The sequence below is a fragment of the Megalops cyprinoides genome, chromosome 23 (genome assembly GCF_013368585.1).
Source record: "Megalops cyprinoides isolate fMegCyp1 chromosome 23, fMegCyp1.pri, whole genome shotgun sequence".
Taxonomy (NCBI): Eukaryota; Metazoa; Chordata; class Actinopteri; order Elopiformes; family Megalopidae; genus Megalops; species Megalops cyprinoides.
In genome coordinates, this window is record NC_050605.1 from 24326801 (window position 1) to 24349751 (window position 22951).

General features: G+C 50.7%; 1 protein-coding gene across 1 annotated transcript; it reads left to right on the top strand.

Annotated features, from left to right (window-relative positions):
* Nucleotides 1–22627, top strand: poc1b (POC1 centriolar protein B). The gene is made up of 12 exons (XM_036517945.1): nucleotides 1–136; nucleotides 984–1068; nucleotides 1171–1342; nucleotides 1871–2050; nucleotides 2405–2512; nucleotides 3291–3406; nucleotides 3822–3955; nucleotides 4371–4439; nucleotides 5090–5242; nucleotides 5654–5731; nucleotides 21881–22096; nucleotides 22201–22627. Exons 1-12 carry the CDS (start codon nucleotides 122–124, stop codon nucleotides 22330–22332), a joined length of 1458 nt encoding a protein of 485 aa, XP_036373838.1. The 5' UTR covers nucleotides 1–121; the 3' UTR covers nucleotides 22333–22627.
* Nucleotides 22628–22951: the final 324 nt, after the last annotated feature.

Below are 22951 nucleotides of genomic sequence, written 5' to 3' on the forward strand. Positions count from 1 at the left end.
CGCTGCCCGGGTCTGAGGCGCTGAAGCGCGCTCGGTTTGACAGGGGAGAGCTGTCAAACCAGTGCTGTCCGTGTTTATCTTCCGTAGTCCCCGCCATGCAAAGAAGGATCGCATCTACTAAATGGCATCTGTTTTGGTGAGAGAAGTAATTTTTTAGCTCTGTGGCATGATTGTACTTTTTAAAATGCATATTAAGAGCGGCAGCGCTGTTTAGCTCAGGCCTTCCTAAGAGGATTGTGTTGATACCGCCCGCTACATGCAAGCTTAGCTAGCCGGCTAACTTATATTACCATCTCCAAATACACACAGAGCTAAGTTAATTGAGTAGTTAGCTAACTAATTAGCTGGGTGGTTAGGAAAGGGTCGTAATTTGTCGTAATGTTACTACGATCTTGCACAGTCTAATATAGTTAGAAATCTGGCTAGCGAGTTAGAAAGCAAGCCGACGTTAGCGGCATTTGAAGAGTTGATAGCTATAGCTAGCAAAACAGATCGCAACCTTAAGTTAGGGTTAGGGTCAGGGATAAGTTAACTTAGTAGCAAACAAATTTTGGTAACTTACTAGTTACGTTGGTTTTGGAACAGGCTAAAGCTACTAGCTAACGTTACCTGTTCACATAATAGAGTTCACAGTCTGAATAAGTTCATAACAACTATAGGGAAATGCCTTTAGCGATAGGAAATGCTTTAAGCGTTTTTTTTGTTGGTGTGTTGTCAAGTGAAAGTAAAATATATGGCGCAACAACAAAATTGATATTCTTTAAGACATTTCTGTCATTTCTAAAACTTTCGTGAACACAGCACAAAAATGCATACTTTCCATTACATGAGCTATGTTTGGTATTTTGATTCTTACTGCTAAACATGCAGTGATTATTCCTTGATGAAAGATAGTTTGTCTGTGTGTAGAATATAGATACAGCTTGTATTGACTAACAATGGGCATTGCTAGATACAATAAAACTGTAATAATCCTGTTTTAGGAGGATCCTTCCTTGGAAAGACATTTCAAAGGTCATAAGGATGCAGTCACGTGTGCTGACTTCAGTCCTAACAACAGGCAGCTGGGTATGTTGGCACTGAGATGTGTAGTGATGGAGACTGTCAGGACTGACGGTTCGGTGCCCACCTTATACCGTTTCCCTTTTTTGCTTGTTGACCTCTCTCCAGCCACCGGGTCAGCTGACACAAACCTCATGATCTGGAGCATGAACCCCAAAGCCAAGGCTCTGAAGTTTGTTGGGCACCGTGATGCCATCACCAGTGTGCAGTTCTCCCCTTCTGGTGAACTGGTGGTTTCTGCATCCAAAGATAAAACCGTTCGGCTGTGGACGCCCAGCATGTAAGTACTGGAGAGAGGCTGATGAAGGAAGCGAAAGTTTTTGACACAGCGGCAGTGTTGTGTAGTGGTTAGGTGCCTGGACTTTTACCTGGAGCAGGTTTTTTACCTGGTTTGCAGACCTGATGAACACTGCAGTGGAGCCCTTGCCCAAAGTTCCTTTAGTGGAATTAGGTTTATAAAGTATCCACATGCATAAATGGGAGATATGCAGGTATGAACTGTAACTGCCATCAAAGGCAGAAAAGGCAGTTCCATTCAGACTAAGTTACAGTGAGGAAAAAGTTTTGTAAACGTATAGCTGCACAACTGGAATAAATATGGATGTCCTCGATTAGTGCGATATTTACATGTTCTTTTCATAATTACACCACAGCTGAGTTTTGAATGTGTAGCTGTACACTTGTGAGTGTGTGCTGTTGATGGGTGCTTTGGGTTAGGGTCAGGGTTAGGGCTGGGGTCGGGGTTAGGGTTTAGGGTTAGGGTTACACCCCTTAGTGCGTGCTGTTGACAGGTGCGTTGGTTTGGCAGACGAGGCGAGTCGACCGTGTTCAAGGCTCACATCGCCACGGTACGCTGTGCCAGCTTCTCCCACGACGGCCGCATGCTGGTCACCGCCTCTGACGACAAGTCTGTGAAGGTGTGGAACGTCCACCGGCAACGCTTCCTCTACTCTCTGAACCAGCACACCAACTGGGTCCGCTGCGCCCGGTAAGAGCTCTGCACTCCTGGCTGCTGCTGGCTGTGTGTTTGGGAGTATCTGTTCTCAGGGATATGTATTCAGTAACAGAAGTAGGCAAAGCATTGCAGATAATTCAGTGGCAGCGCTGCCTCAGGCCTGTTGTAAACGTACTCCACAGGGGTTGGTGGATGATGACGTCAGAGCTCTTGTAAATGTATGTCACAAGGACTGATGGGTTATGATGTCACAGGTTAATTGTAAGCGCACTGCACAAGGGCTGGTGGGTGTTCATATCAATATGATGTCATGTATTGCCAGAAAGTGCGTAATGTTACAATGGATAAGCCTATAAGCTATAAACCTATGAATCTCTGAACTTGCAGGTTCTCTCCAGACGGGCGCTTGATCGCCTCCTGTGGTGACGACAGGATGGTGCGGCTCTGGGACACCAGCTCCCGCCAGTGCATCAACGTCTTTACCGACTGTGGAGGGTAGGGGGCGCTCCGTCTTCACATGAGCAGTGTTCCAGCTCCGCCTCAGTGAGGAGCCTGAAACAGTGCAGCTAGAGAGTATTCATAATGTGCCACCGCAAGAAGCAAGTGGGCGTGGCCACCAGAATTACTGTCACTTGCTGCAGTGTACTCCCTGACTGTATTAAGTGTGAAAATTAATGGTTTTTGGAAGAGATAGATCTGCAGATCATTCCCTTAGGTTGTTGGGGGGCGTGCATTCAGTCTAAAGCAGCATACACGGGCTGATAGACTGCTTTGGTACTCCCGTGTGGATTTCCTGTCTTTGTTTACATTTGGCTGCCTTTTCTTCCACATGAAACAGCCACACATGTTAGAGTGGGTAGATATAGAAGGGGAGCAGAGCCAGTAGATTTCAAACAGTTCCCTCCACTCACAGCTCTACCCCCTCCAGCCCACAGTGGTGCTCAGTAAAGCCTGCTGGCAGAAGGGCATTTACAGAACAAAGAAGGTCACCTGACCAAGGGACAGCTGCTCTACTAAAGTCAACCGGATGTCTGGAGACAGTCATTTCTCAGAATATCCATGGGGTGGCACTGTTGTGTAGCATAATGCTGTATGAGTATGGGTACATTCTGCCAACTCTTCCCTTGGTGGATGGCCATTGCTATATCACTATAATGTAATGATTGCATTATAACGGCCTTTTAATGAAAAAGATCAGTTTTCAAAGGCTTGAAACCTAACTGAATACCAAGCTGTTAATTTTGTGTTTGTTTTTCCTGAATTGATTCTCTAGATCTGCGACTTTTGTGGATTTCAACTCCAGCGGCACCTGCATTGCCTCGTCAGGAGCCGACAACACGCTGAAGATATGGGACATTCGCACCAATAGGCTGCTGCAGCACTACCACGGTACTGTGCAACAGAGGGCCAATCAGCAAACACTGGCAGAGTCTAGAGCCAATCAGCAAACACAGGCTGTAGTTTTAGACCTCAGCCCTTTGGGATTTCTCAATGGCACCAGTCCTGCTTATGTACTTATGTGTATGTATGTCTCTGACAGACACAGCCGTAAGATCTAATTCAGCTAAGCAGTTCACCCAGAACACTGTACCCTTGGGGAATGTGTGAATCACATTTAAACACTTATTTTTGAATATTTTTAAGCACTTTGATCATATTGCGCTGACGCAAAGTAGTTTTTCTATTTTATGGTGGGTCTCAAGCCATTTTTGGACTGTAGTGTGGTGAATGTAATAATGTCTGCCATGATAAATTAAAATGGCATTTTATGGCATGATTCTGAGTGCCACTTGCTTTGGGACAGTTCACAGATCAGGGATCAATTGCTTTTCCTTCCACCCGTCGGGGAACTACCTGATCAGCGCGTCCAGTGACAGCACAGTGAAGATCCTTGACCTGCTGGAGGGCAGGCTCATCTACACCCTGCATGGGCACAAGGTAGCGCAATGTGATGTCACAGTGGGTGTGCGTGGTTGTGATGTCACACTGGACTGTCTCTAAACGTTCAGGTCACCCAGAGTGAGGATTAGCCGGCACGCAGAGGTGGGAGTTCCTTTCAGCGCCTCCTAAGATGTTATACAGTGTTATAATGACAGCTGGGTATTATGTGACTCTAATCTCCTTCTCTAGAGCCGGATGGTTGGCCTGCTTAGCGTGGGGTTCTGTCTGCTTTTCTGTTGTCCTTTTTGTTAAGCTGTATGAGGTTTACTGGTGTCAGCTCAGCTCAACTTACAAGTGAGCTCTTTGAGTCAGATGGCTGTGCAGCTACTTGAAGAGCCTGAAGAGCTTTTGAAACAGTTTGGGATGATGATGACAATGACGATGATGATGATGGCAGCATGCCCTTCCTCAGGGTCCCGTCCTCACCGTAGCGTTTTCCCGTGGAGGTGACCTCTTTGCTTCTGGAGGCAGTGATTCTCAGGTGAGAGATTTTGCTGTTTCAGGTGCTTTGGCGATGCAGAAGTGGAGTCAGTGTGTTCAATAGGGGATTCAGAGTGAATGACAGGCTGCTTCTGTGTAGGCCTGAGGGGATGTGGCAGTGCAGTGTTAGGGTGCAGTGTGTGGTGATGCGGTGTGGGGATGCAGTGTGTGAGGGTGCAGTGTGTGGTGACGCGGTGTGGGGGTGCAGTGTGTGAGGGTGCAGTGTGTGAGGGTGCAGTGTGTGGTGACGCGGTGTGGGGGTGCAGTGTGTGAGGGTGCAGTGTGTGAGGGTGCAGTGTGTGGTGACGCGGTGTGGGGGTGCAGTGTGTGAGGGTGCAGTGTGTGGTGACGCGGTGTGGGGATGCAGTATGTAAGGATGCAGTGTGTGGGGATGCAGTGTGTGGTGACGTGGTGTGGGGATGCAGTGTGTAAGGGTGCAGTGTGTGGTGACGCGGTGTGGGGATGCAGTGTGTGAGGGTGCAGTGTGTGGTGATGCGGTGTGGGGATGCAGTGTGTAAGGATGCAGTGTGTGGGGATGCAGTGTGTGGTGACGCGGTGTGGGGATGCAGTGTGTTAGGGTGCAGTGTGTGGTGACGCGGTGTGGGGCTTTAGTAAAGCTGGCCTGGCTTCTCACTGTAACGCGCTCTGCAGGTGCTGCTTTGGAAAACCAACTTTGACGCCTTCAACTACAGGGAGGTGCTGAAGAGGCACAGACGGCGTGCGAACCCCGACCCTCCCCCTCACCTGAGTGACATCTTCCCCCGCGGACCACACCTGCACACAAACCAGTCAGAGTCCATCCAGGTGGGACCTCCATACAGCCCACTTCAACACTCACACCTCTCACTGAATTAAGCTGCGCTAGAAATTTTAAACAGGGGCACAGGGCTTGTCTCGGTGAGTTAGCCTGAACTCAGATCAGTTATTTAGCCGAGGCTGTGAGACATTTACATTTACATTTATTCATTTAGCAGACGCTTTTATCCAAAGCGACGTACATAGGTTACAGTTCTTTACAATGTTATCCATTTATACAGCTGGATATTTACTGAGGCAATTGTGGGTTAAGTACCTTGCCCAAGGGTACAGCAGCAGTGTCCAAGCGGGGATCGAACTGGCAACCTTTCGGTTACGAGTCCTGCTCCTTAACCACTATGCTACACTGCCGCCCCCGAGACGTTTTGCTGAACGGTGTCTCTTTTCTACTGTCCCCAGATCAGCCCCATGGTGGCGGATACGCAGTCCGCAGACCCGCACATCGTTGAAGTGGGCCAGTCGCTGTTCTCCAGATCGGTAGGCTCCATGCCCTGTCCGTGAATGACTGTGTCCCGTGTAAGAAGCAGAGAGAAGAGAGAGCTAGGAAACAGCAGCAGGAAGGGGAGAACTCGTTACTTTACTTTATTTGTGTGCCAAACAGATCTGTGATCTGGGCTGTCTGTACGTTATGCTTTTATGCAGTATGTTTATGTCCAGTTCACAGAAATTATTCTTGCCACTTTATATGAATTCATTTCACAATGAAGCAAGTATAAGCTGAATAAGCAGTCACACAGAGGATGAATAAACTCACGAGGAAGCAACATCAGGGGGGAGGTTGCAGACATACGTACTGCTACATCTGTTTTGTCGGGTAGAAATTGGCACCTCATTACCAATCTGGAATCGGTGGGAATTAAAGGAGTTCTCAAACTGGATTCGAAACTGGTTTCAGCACAAAGCACGAGCAATGAGCGGAGACATATCTGAGAAGGCTGCTTTGGGATATTCTCCCTCGGGGTCTGTGCTGGGACATCTGCTCCTTCTTACTGGCTTTAATAACTTCGATGAGTACATCAGTAACAAAACAGTTATATTTGTGTGAAGCGCAATCATATTTGTCTTAAGGGGTTTCAGCCAATTCTCAAAGTATGAACAATGTCCACCAGATGGCGCTGCAGGCTGTTTCACCCCATTTGCTCACATGAGTACGAGAAACCAAAGGTGGGTCATCGTGGATACTTTTATTGTGTTACCTTTATTGATTCAAATACTTGGTTCAACATGCATTGCTAGAAATTGAGCGCTTAATACAGTATCTCATCTGATCTCACAGATAAATTAAAATCTCTTGACTGTTAAAACATCTTGGTTGCAGAGCTAGATTTTGAGAGCTGACATTCACATCAATGGGGTGCAGAGTCATTGGTAAACAGGCACACAGAGACACACACACACACACACCCCTCCCTCCCCTAAATGAACATGGCTCAGTGCACTGTGGGGCAGCATGCACAGCTAACCCATTTAACTCCAATCATGGGCACGTTATCCACAGAGGACAGTGGCACCACTCTACCCAGCCCTGCGGCCCCTCCCCTGGTTGGTTAGCTGCTCATCACCCAGGTGAAGGAGTTGCTCTCTCTGCGACAGCCATTTTCTCGTAAGGAGCATGTGGGAAATGTCACATTTCTGAGAAGGTAAAAGCTGCCTCACAGGAAGGTCAGGGTGACCAGGCTGGTCGCGCTCGAGGGTGGCAGTTTGCAGTGCTGGGGAGGGCACTGTGCCGCCTTCTCTCCGCAGTGTGGCATGTCTCTGACTGAAGGCACTTCCTCTCTCGGGGTGTGTGTAAAGGATCTTTGCGTAGGGAGGTGAGCTCCCATAATCCCCTGCGACTGAGGAAGGCGAAGGCGCGTAGGATGATGGTGATCCTGTGATATCACCCAACAAGGTCACAAGAGAATAGCGTTTCCACCGGATGCTTCCTGTAACCGGTACGTTTCGCCGGAGACAGTCTGTCCATTTCCCCTGGTGTTGTCTTCCCTCTGACGTGACGGTGGAGGAAGTACGCAGCCTGTTGATGGCCCTGTCTGTGTGGACGCAGGGAGGGGAACCGTCTTTAAACCGCGGCGCCTGTGGAAACGACTGAAAGGCAGGAGGGAGACTTTCTGTCGTGTGGGCAGCCGGTTATCGGAGAATGTTGTTGATGCTGTACTTTATGGTTATTTTGGGAGATAGGGGGAGGCGGCGTTGGTAAGGTCAGTCTCTCTCTGCACCTGCAGCGGGTACTGCGACCCCATTTCCACCTCTCTGTGTTTGATCTGTTTCCAGAGGGAGAAAATGCTGCCTTTGGGAGCAGCTAAAAATACACTGACAGCACCTTGACATGGAGGCTAAAAATAACATAGCATCCAATTGCAGGTACTGGGGACACCTCAATGTCAGCGTTTTGATGTGCTTCTCGCTTTCTGTCTCCCTCTCCCTTGCTCGCTCTCTCTCTCTCTCTCTCTTTCTCTCAGTGGGGCTTTGAGTACTTGTGGCGGTTTCTAAGAAACGGCCATTAAAATGTGTGTCAGAGAGTGGCAGAGCAGCAGGCCAGTGTAAATGTGCATCAGTAGCAGCAGTGATTACTGAAGGGATATTACTGCCTCCCCACTCGCTGCGGATGACCCGGGACATCCTGTGGCTGATACAGGGGCTTGTATGATGGCATACCGGCCGTGTTTCTCCGGGTTACGTAGCCTGCGGGGGGTGTGCATGCACAGACTAACAAAACCACAGCAGCAGGCATGGGTAGGGGTCAGATGCATGCCTGAATCCCGGCTGAGACGCGACCCTGAGAAAGAGGTCTGGACCTAAAGCGCTTCAGCGCAGAGCATGTATCTGCATCGGGTTTTCCGTATAATCACACTCTAAAGAGTACTGCTTTTCATCACACAGGTATTCCTATAGGTAGCACAGAGGTGCGGTTACCTTTTAAAATAGGAGGTGTATTTGCAGTAGTTTGTGTACCACATACACTCTTTATTTTGCTTTATTATAGCTTTATTATACTGATTTTAACTAATTGAATGCCATAGTGGTTGTTGTTTTTTAACATAGTATTTATAAATAGTATGTGTGTGCATCCTAAGTCATTAGAGTATATCATGACGTATTTAATTTGAAGAATTAAAGCTAGTCTCTTATCTTGAAGGTGAGAAAACGGTAATGTTCTAAGCTTTGAATGTTGTAACAGTGATTCCATAGTTATAACAGGAAGTACCCCAACAGGAAGTGGAATGTGAGAGTTTTCAAATCATTTTTAAGTCTGATTACAGGATTGCATTAAAGGACTGGTGGGTGGATTCCTTTTAGAAGAGAGCAGAGGGTCAGAGAAAGAAAAACCCCGAGGTCAAAGGTCAGGCTGTGGTGCACCTGTCCCGTGGTCTGGCTCCGGGCTCGGGCCGTCTCTGTCTCTCTGTGGGGTTCAGTGCGGAATCCCGCTGTGTTTCTCTCACGGTAGCTCTGAGCTGCCTCCACAGCCTACCTGTCTCCGTGGAGACCGGAGGCCATGCACCAGCTGGTTTTTGCAGCTGAGTGACAGGGTCTGGGGAGAGCTGTGTCATTGTAACCCATCAGTCACCACCACCTGACAGCCGCTTCCTCCCCATCTCCTGCCCAGGCCAGCAGGGGTGCGCAGACAGGGTGTGTGATCGTGTTTCTGTTGAAGGCTTTTGTGATCATTAGGGACTCTGTAGCAGCCCTGATACAGGAACGCCTCAGTGGGGCGGAGCTTCGGGGCATGAGCCTTCTTCCTGCTGCCATGCCCGCCTGTCTGCGGGCCGTCTGTGTCAGGGGCAGCGGTAGCAGGCCAGTTTATGCTGTGAATGCAGTGAGTGGAATGCGCTGTGTTTGTACACACCTGCCATAAAGATAAAGCCCTGCAGGGAGAGTTCAGCCTTTACTGCTTTACTGGGAGAAATGATCCGGAGCAGAGGAAGGAAAGCCGCCAGAAGACTGCTTTTACTCCCCCAGGCCTGTGAGGGAGGGACGTTTCCCTGAGGCTCCAGATACACACAGTACATCTATAACTACCAGAGCTGCGTTTGCAGAATTACATGCATGAATACACACCCCCTCCATCTTAAACACACGCTCACACACACACACGTGCACGCGCACGCGCACGCGCACGCACACGCACACGCACACGCACACACACGCTCACACACACACACACGCTCACACACACGCACGCTCACACACACGCACACGCACATGCACACGCACACGCACACACACAAGGCAGTTTTCTGGTGTCTGTCTGCCGCACACACCCATTGTGTGCTCAGTTTCTGGGAAGGCAGTGGTTTGTTTGGTAAATGATGAAGGCTCTCTGTTTGGGACGCAACCTTGTGGTGGCTCAGGTGCCCACTCACCTGAACCCCCAGCTTCACCTTGGAGTGTGGCAGCCCTCTGGCTAATGCAGCCTGTGCTGCTTTTCACTGGAGGCCCTGGATCCCACACATCCTGGCCTCGGAACGCAAACCCATCCGGCTTTTTATTCCCGGATTTATTTGTTTTGCGTTACCTTTTTGTGCTGTCTCTGGCAGGCAGCTCCCGGCAGGCAGGGCTGGGCTACACCCCCCGTGTTTGTTGTGGCAGAGTGAGGAGGCAGCCTAATGCTTCCACCACATTCACACACTGTCTTTGTGGAGATTTGGTATTGCCTTGAGTCTGAAAGCAGATTATTGGCTGTTTGTTTGGCACCAGAGCTAAGCTCACTGGTAATCCTGCACTGTGCTGCTTTCTATGGATTTCATTTATTAGTTGCTTTGTTATTGTTCTGTGGCATGTTTGGGAGAGTCAGAGACAGCTCCCGGCAGTCAGAGAGTCAGAGACAGCTCCCAGCAGTCAGAGTCAGAGACAGCTCCTGACAGTCAGAGACAGCTCCCGGCAGTCAGAGACAGCTCCCGGAGTTAGAGAGTCAAAGACAGCTCCCAACAGTCCGAGAGTCAGAGACAGCTCCCAACAGTCCGAGAGTCAGAGACAGCTCCCGGCAGTCAGAGACAGCTCCCGGCAGTCAGAGACAGCTCCCGGCAGTCAGAGACAGCTCCCGGGAGTCAGAGACAGCTCCCGGCAGTCAGAGAGTCAGAGACAGCTGCCAGAGAGTCAGAGATGACACTGCCAGTCCAGAGTTTGCTGAAATGTTGGTGCATCTGGTGTAGCAGTACAAACACAGGCTTTTCACACAACAGGAAAAGAGGTTTTGCAGCATTTCAAGAATGTCAAACTTCCTTTATTCACACAGAAGGATCAGTGATATGAATGGGGACTGAATTAAAATAGAAACGCTTTCCCTCTCATGTCCAACAACTCAGTGATACTGTTTCTGTAGAGTCAATCTGTTGAGTAAATTTTAGTCTGTCAGTTAGCTCTCAACTTGAATCAGATTCAGTCTCTCAGTCCCTGTGAAGTTGAGTCAGTTTTAGTCCATCTGTCTCAGTAAAGTAAGTTTTTGTCTGTACCTCACTGTAGAGTCAGTTTTGGTCCTCAGTATGTTCCCACTCCACTGAAGCCCTAATCCCCTGTGCCGTGTTTCACAGTGTAGCTTACAGTTAGCAGTCTAGACTACGGTTGGCAGTGAGGTCTATGGTTTGCGGTGAGGTCTATGGTTTTTGGTGAGGTCTGTGGTTTGCAGTGAGGTGTATGGTTTTCAGTGAGGTCTGTGGTTTTCAGTGAGGTCTATGGTTTGCGGTGAGGTCTATGGTTTTCAGTGAGGTCTGTGGTTTTCAGTGAGGTCTGTGGTTTTGCGGTGAGGTCTGGTTTGCGGTGAGGTCTATGGTTTTGCGATGAGGTCTATGGTTTGCAGTGTATTCTGCAGTTATCTGTGTGGTCTGCAGCAGGCAGTATAGACTCCGGCTGGCAGTGTGGTCTGTTTGCACGTTTACAGGGCTGTGAGATCACCTGTCCTTCCTGTAATATGAAAGCCGTGAGTCATGCCTTTCCCTGGCCAGCTTACCTGAGCTTAACCTCCTTCTGTCCTCTAAAGCTCTGTGTCCCCCAGCAATTTCCCACAATTCCCCAGGCTGCCTCTGTGTATGCTGTAAACACCCTTATCAGCTCACTGTCTTCCCACCTAAAGCTATGGCCCTGGCAGATTTTTATGCCTCAGACATTTTGCCCCAACCCTGGACTGTTTATTCCTTTCAGAAATGCCCTCTCCCTCTCTCTCTCTCCCTCTCTCTCTCTCCCTCTCTCTCTCTCTCTCTCCCTCTTTCCCTCTCTCTCCCTCTCTCTCTCTCTCCCTCACTCCCTCTCCTCCTCCCTGCCGTATCCACTCACCCATGCATGCTCTGTATTGGCCTTTATTTATTTCTGTGTTTGTTGAGTACTTTATTTAATCGTTCACCTTGTTAGCCCTCAGCAGACTGTCCGTTCTCGTTGGTCGTGTCAGAATCATGTCTCTGCTCAAGGCCCTGGTGTGCAGAGCTTTGTCCCCATGCTGTGGGACTGCAGCGGCACTGGAGATCAATCCACCTGAGAGGGCCAACCTCTCTCAACATGGCCGCTAATTCACACCGACAGCTACAGAAGCAAACCTTTTTTAATTTATTGGTCCAGACCAGGAAAAAAAAATACTTGTATCACTTGAATTCCAGTGGCTTTTTGTGTATGATTTTCGTGCCCTGCGTTTGTAAGGGTGTTTGTAGCAGCGGTGGAGGCGCTGGGCTGGTGTTGGCAAGAGTAAGCGGTGAGATAAACCTGTTTGATGGCAGATTACCTCCGAGCTCTCGATCGATCGCTCTCACGACTCTCTTCTCCAGCAGAATCTCTGCATGTGACTCCTAACATCCTTAAAAGGAAGTCATGCTTTTAGTTATTTTCTGTGCGCTGTGGTTATTTATTTATAGATTCTCTTGGTGGTGCTGTTGGGGGATATCATACTGTGTTTCAGAAGAGAACGTCTGAAGTCATCGTTTGACCATCACCAAAGCCTCTCAAACGGCGCTTTATCGTTTAGATTACTGTTAAGGGTCCAGTTCTTCACAGATTTCGCTCAGGTGAAGAGAACCGTTCAGGATACGTGTTAAACAGGCAGCTCACGGAAGTCCCAGCCTCCGGCGGATCAATCAGATTAGGAGAGCAGGTTCCCATGGAATTCCTCTGGGGGCCCAGGTCTGTCCCATTAGGGGCCTGGAGACGGGTGTCACATGTGTGGTTCTCTGCAGCGTGTCTTGGTGCGTTTGTGCTACAAACTGGGCCTGATTTGCTCCTGTTTGAAGCTGCGAGTGGAGACAGTGTGTCTGTGTCCTACTTTGCGGTGGCAGTGAGCGCAGCGCTCTACAGGCCTGGCCATATGGCTCCGGTCAGGTGAGAAGGTGGCGTGCCTGAGTCATCATTGTACCACTTTTCTGTATAACTGTCCTGCCCCTTATCTTGGATGATCTATGAGACACTCTTACGCAGAGTTAGTCACCAGGAAAGTGGAAGCAGGTTTCTGTCCAGTCTTTTCAGTCTGGAAGATTCCTTGGGAAACGTTCATCGTGCTACCCGTGGGAGGAGCTGTGTATGAAGGTAGTTCCACACGCAGCGGAATCCTGGCCAATAGTTTCACTCTAACAGTACAGAATTGGACTGTGAAAAAGAGCTACCAGTTTTTCTATATAGTCAAGAAGACATTTGGGGTATTAAACAGTGAACAAATACATTGCAAGTAAATGCTTTATGAACAAAAATAATGGAGGTTTTAGTCATGGTGACTAATGTACCTCTGTATTCAAGACCAGGGCTATATTAGTACTAATATTATTATTACTGGTAATATTAGTGGTGATGTGTAAAAGTGTCTTTCCGGTGAAGCCAAACGCTGTTTATGTGTTTGTCCGTAAGCCGTCATGGCCTTGTGGGGTGGCAGCACAGTGAGCTTCTCTGGCCCTGAACCCAGCTCCTGATGGGAGTGACACAGCCCCTCTGCAGCACAGAGACGCGGGAGGGGAGAACAGGACTGAAAGGAGGATCATCTCTTCTGAAGGACAGCGTGGGGAAGGAGAGGAGAGGAAACTCTCTGCTGAGATGATAACATTGCAGAAGCAGGGCGTAGGGGCGTTGTGTGGGGGTGGTGTGTAGGGCCAGGGCGTTGTGTGGGGGTGGTGTGTAGGGCCAGGGCGTTGTGTGGGGGTGGTGTGTAGGGCCAGGGCGTTGTGTGGGGGTGGTGTGTAGGGCCAGCGCATTGTGTGGGGGTAGTGTGTAGGGTCAGGGTGTTGTGTGGGGGGTAGTGTGTAGGGCCAGAGTGTGTAGAAGGGGTGGGGAGGCCAGTGTTCCGGCCAGAGGAAGAGGGTGTCAGAATTCATGCTGCTGTTTTCTTGCATTCCATCCTGCTCCCTGGGGGAATTATTAGTTGCAGCATGGGGGGGGTGGCATTTCTCACTTTTTAGAAGCAGGTGAATTTGACACTTTCTGGAGCGTCAGCCTCTCTCTCCTTGGCTGTGGGAGGAGGAACGGGACTGGCTGACTCTGGGATCTCACTGTGGAATGAGCTTCCCGTGTGGGGGAATCAGATTCCCTGCTGTGCTGTTCCACGCTCAAGGTGCCAAACTTCGCACTGTTGAAAACTCATAACTAACTCAACTATTTAAGGCAGTGTAATAAATAATACTAGTCATGGAACGCCCATGCTAAAATCACCAAAAGAAGTGTTTAATTCATGTAAGTGCAAGGCGTTTGGTACAGGAGTCTGGTAGAGATGGAAGGTGGTAGCGAGTGTGTGTGTCATTCCAGATTATCAGACTATGTGTGACTAATGTGTGTTTTGGGCCTTTGAAGGTTAGCTTTCGAAAATGCGCGTCCGTGTGGAGCAGAAGAGTTAAGTGGAATTTCATGGGGATGCCTCAGCCTTTGGAACAATGGAGGCTTTCTTCCTCAGAACGCTCTGAGTGTCTCTCCCGTCAGAGCCCAGTCACAGAGCACAGGGGTGGGTGAAGCCCTGCAGCTCTGAGCCCTCACTCAGAAACAGGCCAATTAAAGTTTCATTTCTATTAATCAGCTTGTAACAGAAACAAGGGAACAGTTTCTGACAGGAGCTGAACATCCTTTTTCCAGCTTACATCTAAAACTGAACTGTGTCTCATCGCTGACAGCCAGGGTTTCCGTAGCTCAGATGAACTGAGTTTCATAACCTGCATGAGCTCTTCGGTACATACACACACACACACACACACACACACACACACACACACACACAGGCCTGCAGACTGTTGGCCTTCTTGTCTGATTGTGCCTGGCCTGACCGTGGCCTCTTGGGTCCGGTCCCGTTGTGTTTGGACCACATTTTTCCAGCCCCCCTAGAATTCCGATTCCGGCCCCAGTCTCCCGTCTGTGGGCAAGAGTGATGTCGTTGCCGTGACATAGCCATAGCAACGCAAGCCAAAACAACAACAAGGAAGTGGATGCAGGAATGCTAGCGTGTGCTTGCCAAACAACAGATGACAGCAGGAAGCTAATGGCTAACAGAGACAGACTCTTCTCAAGTGTGTGGGTGGAAGAGAGTGTGATTGTTGTGTTCACTCCTCCGCTGTCCTCATAGGAACACAGACAGTGGAATCCCCGTTCTCTGCGCGTGATGTCATTCAGGTCGGGAGCAGCCCCGCCCGGCGGGCAGGCGTTAGAGGGCGGCTCTGAGGAGCTGCGGGGTGTCTGCGCATGAAGCAGACAGCAGGTCAGGTGGACACGGCCGCCCTGTTAGCAGATGCAGGGAGCTTGCTGACGGCGTTTTCCTGTACACAGGAAGTTAGGAGGGGTCTTTCAACGTGGCCACAGTTCTGCCTGCGCTCGGCTGGTCAGCAGACGTGTCGCAGGAGACGGTGCTGGCGGTGTCGGCAAGGTCACCCTGTGGTCTGTGGAATGTAACGTGCACATGAGCGGACCCCTCGTGGCTGTGTGCGTCGGGCAGTGCCAGCGCCCCCTGGAGGAGGCACCTTTTCTGGCTGTCCCAGCAGCCCCGGCGGACTGACGGTGGTGCGATCCTGCTGTGGAGGGGAAACTGATGCCTCAAACTCAGGAAATGCCGCAATCAGAGAAACCCCGCCCTGATCTGGAGGGAGGGGGAGGCTCTTCTACCAGCCCGATAAATAATGAATGCAGAGTCTGCTGCTATTTTCTGACCGGCAGAAACAGAGACCACCCTGTGGTTTCTCAGAGGGCAGCGGCATTTCACGATATTCACTGCTGCTGCTGTGCACTAACCCCCCCCCCCCCCCCCGTTAATCTTTCCTGTTCTATAGCCATGTGAGCCCTGACTGCAGGCATCAATGTGAGAGGTCACAGGAACACAGACACACCGTGGAGTCACTGCAAAAAGTCACACATTCATGGAGCTGGAGGCAACTCGGTGAGATAGCCGTGGCACAGCCAGGATTTGAGTCTGCAATCCTCTGCTTACAGAGATAGGAAAGAAAACACAGATAGAATTTGAGTGAGTGAGAGAGCAGCTGATAGAGCTGGATATGGGCAGGTGTGGGCCAGGTAGGCAGCACCTGCCAGTATTTCTGTCATTTTTACAAACTCCCCTAAGTCTGTGTTTCAGCCCTGCTGCCACAGGGGCTGTTGCGCTCCAGCCTGGGCCAGGTGATTGACCAGGACCTCCAGGTGGGACTGACATTGCCCATTTCCACGCAAAGCAGTCATCTGCTGTAACCCGGCTGCACAACTTGTGCTTGAACTGCGTGTTTTGTTGAACTGCGTGTTTTGTTAGCAGAGTGAGGGAGAGTGAAGGGATTGTGGGATATTGTAGGAATCATGGCTGTAACGAGCAGTCCACCTGAAACTGCTAGCTCTGTGTCCCCCTCCCAGAGGCACGGCCTGGGGGTGGTGGAGTGGTACAGGTGTTAGTGATTTGTGTGAATATTAAGCAGGTATTAAGGTAATTATTCTTTCTCTGTGGAGCAGTGTGTGGGTGTGAGGATTATGCCTCCTATCAGGCAGAGTGACACGCAGGTTCAGTGTTACTGAATGCAGGCTGTTTTAACAGCATGGCTAGGCTACAAACATTTCCATGTAAATTTGATTGGATGTAGCCCTACTGAATAAATGGTGACCCAGGTTGCCTCTCGCTTTCACTCTTTTTCTCCCTCCCTCTTCTGTCTTTTTCCCTCCATCTCCTTCTCTCTCTCTGTGGGACGGGGGGAGCCCCTGAAGCTCCTCTCACCCCCCCTCTCTGTGGGACGGGGGGAGCCCCTGAAGCTCTGTATCCCTGGCTGAGGTCTGGAGAGGTTGGGACCCAGAACTCCTTTAGATAGAGAGTGAATAAAGAGGCTGGTGTGGGAGAGAGGCCCGGGGTGCAGTGCAAAAAAAACGGATCATTCTGGATTTCCTGTTACACACTGAGCGCTCCCTCCCGGGCTATCCCCCCGCACACGCCTCCCCCGCTCCGCTCCAGAAAGAGGCCAGTAATGATCAGTTACCCTGCACAAGGGCTGGGACGGCAGTTTGGGAGGCTGCGGAATTGAATTTCCTGCCCTACATTCACCGTGTAATGACACATTAAGAGTTTCCTGCTCTCAGGCGTCTTGCCTGCTGCAAACCGCCAGCACAGGCTGACCTGAGCACAGTGCTGGAGCATCTCTCCCCATTTCATTACATTAGAGACTGGGGTCCACAGACTGTTCCTAGGTCAGCCCCAGTGCTCTCCCTGGATCGGGTTCATCTCCACAGGCCCTGATTTTGGGGGTGGGGTTTCTGACCCTCAGCCTGGATGGGACGTTGGAACTCCATGACCGCAGCCGTTTCTGTGATGTCCTGCGGCTCTGCGTTAGGCTCTGTTCCTTTTACGGTCATCGTGTGACGTGAAGGCTGGAACAGTGGAATATAAGACTGTTGCAGAGATGAGAACAGGCCATCCATTGGCTGATTGTCAGTAAGAGCAGTTTGAATGTGAGCTCTCTGTGTGTGAATCTGATAGGAGCCTGCAGTGTTGTACTGGGAAACACTGAACAGACGCTCCAGGGACAGACTGTGTTCTGTGACTCTGTAGTGTCTTTGGGCCGTGAATGAATGACTCGAGTGTGTGTTCGGACAGAGTGTGCGTTCCACACTGCTCTGTCAGAGGGTATTATCTGCAGTTTATAACAATGAGTCACGGATGCATGACGTCTTACTTAAGAGGCTAAATTTCCTCTGGTGTTATGCCACAGATGACAGCAGTCAGCTTCTGCAACCCTTTGTCCCAATAGAATGGGGCCATATTGAAACAAGTATAACTAAACATTGAAATTGATTTAAAAATAGAATGACTTTACTTTCATATATAATCATATAAGCTATGACTATATATGGTCTTTACATTGCGATGTGCAAGGGGAAGCTCTTAAAAAAATTACCCCTTTGGGGGTAGCAATAAAGTACTGTATTATCATCTGCTGTTAAAGCGCTACATTAAAATCTGCAGGTATGTTAATTCTTGTGGGGTGGCCTGAAATTTGAGCTGTTAGGACAGAACGAACCATTTGTGTACTCGATGACACTGCTACTGGCTGGCCTGCTTTCAGCGTGTCTCCAGGGGCATTGTGGGTATTGCGGTCTTTGTGATGACTCACAGTGGCACTGTGGGATGTGGCAGCCGTTTCCTCGGCCCTAGAAGTGGGTCAGAATGCAGTCGCCTGGAGTCCGTCGCTTGTTCGTGTCTGGCCTTGCTTACAGGAAGGATATCTCTCAGCCCTCTCTGCGTTACCATAGAAATGCTGCCGCCTCTGCTAGGGTTACTCTCCCCTGCGAGCCGCCCGCTGCCGCCCACAGGAATGAGCTGTGTCCCTCAGAGCGTGTGGTACCAGCCCTGCACACCGGGACTCAGAGCCGTCAGAGCGTTGGACAGCCCACCTGACCCAGAGAGGACCTCTTATCAGCACGACAGCGCTGTGATGCTGCTTTCCTCCCTGTTACCGCTCTGACTCACCGCGCTGACTCTCCGCTCGCCGCTCTGAGTCTCCGCTCGCCGCTCTGCTCGCCGCGCTGACTGTCCGCTCACCGCGCTGACTCTCCGCTCGCCACACTGACTCTGCGCTCGCCGCACTGACTCTCCGCTCGCCTCACTGACTCTCCGCTCGCCGCGCTGGCTGTCCGCTCGCCGCACTGACTGTCCGCTCGCCACGCTGACTCTCCGCTCGCCGCGCTGACTCTCCGCTCGCCGCGCTGACTCTCCGCTCGCCGCGCTGGCTGTCCGCTCGCCGCACTGTCTGCTCGCCACGTTGACTCTCCGCTCACCTCACTGACTCTCCGCTCGCCGCTCTGCTCGCCGCACTGACTCTCCGCTCACCCCACTGACTCTCCGCTCACCCCACTGACTCTCCGCTCGCCGCTCTGCTCGCCGCACTGACTCTCCGCTCACCTCACTGACTCTCCGCTCGCCGCTCTGCTCGCCGCGCTGACTCTCCGCTCACCCCACTGACTCTCCGCTCACCCCACTGACTCTCCGCTCACCTCACTGACTCTCCGCTCGCCGCACTGACTCTCCACTCGCCACGCTCACGCTCCGCTCGCCACGCTGACTCTCCGCTCACCTCACTGACTCTCCACTCGCCACGCTCACGCTCCGCTCGCCACGCTGACTCTCCGCTCACCTCACTGACTCTCCGCTCGCCGCGCTGACTCTCCGCTCGCCGCGCTGACTCTCCGCTCGCCACGCTGACTCTGTTCGCTGCACGGCATTTGTTCCGATCGCAGTGAAGTATGGCATACGGGCTGAGTCAGAGCGGTTATGAAAGGAGGGAGTTTGTGGAGTGTGTGAGCAGTGAGCCGGGGCAGTGTGGGCGGTGCTGGGTTAGGAGGTGAAGTGCAGAGGAAATGGCCTCCGCTGCATGATCCATCCTGCTGCTGCCTCTTATATAACGGCATTCTGCTCAGAACAGAGTTATATCAGCAGTTAGCCGTTACAGCAGCAGAAGCGGTTCTGACATAGGAGGCAAGCGCACTGGGCACAAGCTGGCTATAATTCTGAGGATTCACTATTGCTTTGAATTCCTAGAATCACAGATAATTGTTATTCAGTTTTTCCCATTTGCTTTGCAGAGGAAACACGTTGCCTCTTACGCGCTTTAGTAAAATCTCAGAATCCTCAAACAGAGCCAAGCTGCTAAATGCTAGGAAACAGTAAAACTTAAAAACAATGTTACTCACTATAATGGAAATGGCAGGGCTCAGTAAAGCATAGTCTGTGTATGTTTTACCTGGAACAGCCTCCTTTTCTGATTCCTAAAAACCCTCTGTGTCTAAAGCACAGTTTCAGACTGGTCTCAGGTCAGTGGAGGGGCCATTAAGCACTCCATTAGTGAGGCTTTAACAGGTACTTTGAGGAACGGAAGGCAGATTTGGTTCCGCAGAAGTGAGATAAAAAAAGAAGTCTAAATGAATGCGATCTTTCAGGGCCGGGGGCCCTAATGCTGCCTTTGATTTCAGTAAGGATTTCCTTGTGCTGGGAAATGGTCTTAATGGCATTACCTGGCATCCTGTTCCTTCTCCCTGTCACAAGACGCAGCGGGGAGGGGTCTAATTGCATCATGTGTTTCTGTGGATGGAAAGAGGAGACACGGAGAGCACTCTCCTGTGAAAGCCCTCCTGTGAAACCCTGTGAAATATCTGGAAAGCTCTCCTGTGAAAGCCCTCCTGTGAAACCCTGTGAAATATCTGGGCAAGCTCGCCTGTGAAAGCCTGTGAAAGCTCTCCTGTGAAAGCTTGCTGTGAAAGCCTGTGAAATCTCTGAAAGCATGTTGTGAAAGCTCTCCTGTGAAAGCTTGCTGTGAAAGCACTGTGTGACAGCTCTCCTGTGAAAGTGCTGTGTGAAAGCTTCCCCCGCAGCCTCCTGTCAGGATGAAAGTGATGGCAGCGTCTCACTGCTTGGCCCGGGAGTCGTGCCACTCTGGCTCTGAATAAATGTGACAGGAACCCTCTGATCTTTACTGGCCTTCATTACCACCCTTTTATCTCCCTGCTTTACATAAACAGAATGAAAAGTTCAAAGATTGCTGTTTTCTTTTACCTCCACACAGCTAAAGTGGCTTATAAATATTCTCAGTGGCTGGAGAGGGTCGCTGGGAGTGAAGAAATACAGTCGGGAGCGTCGGCTTAATGAGGGGATTCGCGGGCTGAGAGCGAGTCCGGAGTGGGCCCGGAGCGGGCCCGGAGCGGGCTCCATGCCTCACAGTGATAATGACCCACCTGCAGGCCCTTCAGAGCAGCTCAAACGCAGTGTGGGTGTCACAGGCCGGGCCTGCGTGAGGCAGGGAGGAGGGCGGTGATCGGGCGGTGATCTGACGGCTCTGTGCAGTGCTCTCCGCTTCCATTCCAAACATTTCCCACAGTTTAAAACAGAATCCAAGATTTCAGATTAAACGTCAGACCAGCTCCCCAGTTCCAGTAAGTCTTTATACACTCATGTTTCCCTTGAGATAACCCGATAATGACATTCCCAGATGATCCACGAGCGCTTTACAACATTTCCTTTTCCCACAATGCCAGGCGGTTTTGTCCCAGGGGTTTGGCCTGTTCTTCAGCATACCCTCTGCCATTAGAAGGGTCCGTAAACGAACTGATCATTACTTTGTAATAGAACAATATTATACTACTTGTAGTGTTACACATATTTCTGTATTTGCTTGAAGTTGTATCTGGGATGGTGAGACCTCTTTGATGGGCCAGACGCTAACCTGTGGCTGCCAGCTCATTTTGTAAGGTATCAAAGTAAACGAGAGTAATTAAATTCATTAAGTTGTCTGGTAAGTGAGGTTATTTTGGAACTGTCCTGCAATTAAAGTTGTTTTAACCATCCTGTAATTAGAGCAATTTTAATGCGTCCTGTAATTAGAGTGGTTTTAGACCTGATTGAGCTGTCCGTCTGATGTGGCGTTGATTGGCGGGAGCTTGAGACGAGGGCCAGGCTCTCCATCCTAATTGGCTTTGAATGTCTGTTAGGAGAGATGAGGGCGGAGCAGGGTCAGCGGGCAGGGAGAAGCCAGAGCTGATGTTTTCCAGACATGGCTGTAGAGAGGGAGCCCAGGGAGACTCCCCTTCACACACTGACAGCTCTACACCCAAACCCCCACCACCCGGTGCCAGGACCATGCACAGGCGTGGTGTACACCCCTGTCTGCTGTCTCTGCATTGTAAAGGGTTAATTACTGGTCCCAGGTCAGTAGGACCTGTCCTGTCCCATGTTGGTGTTTTAGTCTGCCTGGTGTTTGGGAACTCCTCTTTTCCCCATGAGCATACCTTCTCAGCAGAAAAAGAATTCAGTGGCCTGAAAAAATATAAGACTAAACCATGGTGCACTTGGTCCTCTGACAAATTTAACAAATTTACTTGTGAATGTTACATGTAAAAAAGGTTAGTAATGTTTCTTTTTAATTACAGAAATCGCTGAGATCATGACAGTAAGTACAGGAAGAAAACACAGCAGGTGCTATTCAAAGATCAAGACTAAGTTTTAAGATTAGATCGACGTCAACACTAAGACCCACAAACTGAAAAAAGCCTTTAACCATGTCTATTCCCCCAGCATGCTGATGGTAATCTGTGTGAGCTGCAGAATCTGTGGCTGGGGGTTGAAGGGTTGGGGGTTGGGGGTTGCCACAGTCCCCAGCTTTGGGGAGGTGGTGGCAGTGTGTTGCGGTGTCTCTGAGTGTCCTGCACTGAGCACTGCTCTGTGTCTGTCCCTAGCAGCCGAGTGGCCGTAGCCATGGAAATGAGGTTCCAGGGGGCAGGGCCAGGGGTCTCTCCAGAGGTGGGAGTGGCCAGACCTGGGCGGGGTCGGTGGGGATGCAGGAGGAGGAGGCGGGCAGCCGGACCTTTGCCCTGGAGGAGCGATCAGGCCTTCCAGACGGGGTCACCAGAACATTGGAGCACATTGTGCAACAGCTGGATGTCTTGACGCAGGTACGTTCCTCCATCCATAGCTGCTGGCTAAACGGCTTTGGTTGGTTCTGATTGGCTTGCAGACGAACGGCTCTGCTTGACTAACAGTTGTGATTGGCTTGCAGACGGTGTCGGTGCTGGAGGAGCGTCTGTGTCTCACGGAGGACAAGCTGAGGGAGTGTCTGAACACGCAGGCACGTATGGTTCTGCAGGTGCAGCAAGGAGCAGACTCCGGCTCTCAGGGCTCTGACCTCTGACCCCCTTCCTGAATTTTGGGATAGCCCGTGATGAGCAGAACTCATCTGCTCTTTTTAAAGACGCCCAGCTGCGGAGCTGAAACGGGCCTTCCGGTCTCCCTCACAAAGCAGGGTATGGGGAGGTGGTCCGGCAGAGACCCGAAAATTCATTCAGCCTCTCTTGGAAGGCAGCTGCAGCTATGAAAACACCCTGCCTTGTTTGGACAGCGGGGCGCACTCCCCAAAGATGCAGAACACAGAGGCGGGGTACCCCGCTTCCTCTCACTGCAGCTGTGCTGAGGTTAGCAGGCGTGACCCCGCCGTCCACAGCTCCTCTGTGTCTCCGTCTCTCTTTCCTCTGTTTTATGCTGTAATTAATAAAGGATTTGAAGTGACTGCATAGACGTGCTTATTGTTGACTCTGCAGGCTTTGAGCAGGCTGCTCCACTCACAGGAACATGGGTTTCCATCGTGGACACTCAGCGGAAGCAGTGAAAAGCCACACAAAGGCTGTGGCAGATCTCACACCCTGTACCACATCCTCCCTTACCGCCATGCCTGGCCACAGCGCCTCCCCGCCCAGAGCTAACAGCACCCCGAAAACCGCGCCTTCGCCCACAGCACAGATTCAGAAGAAGGT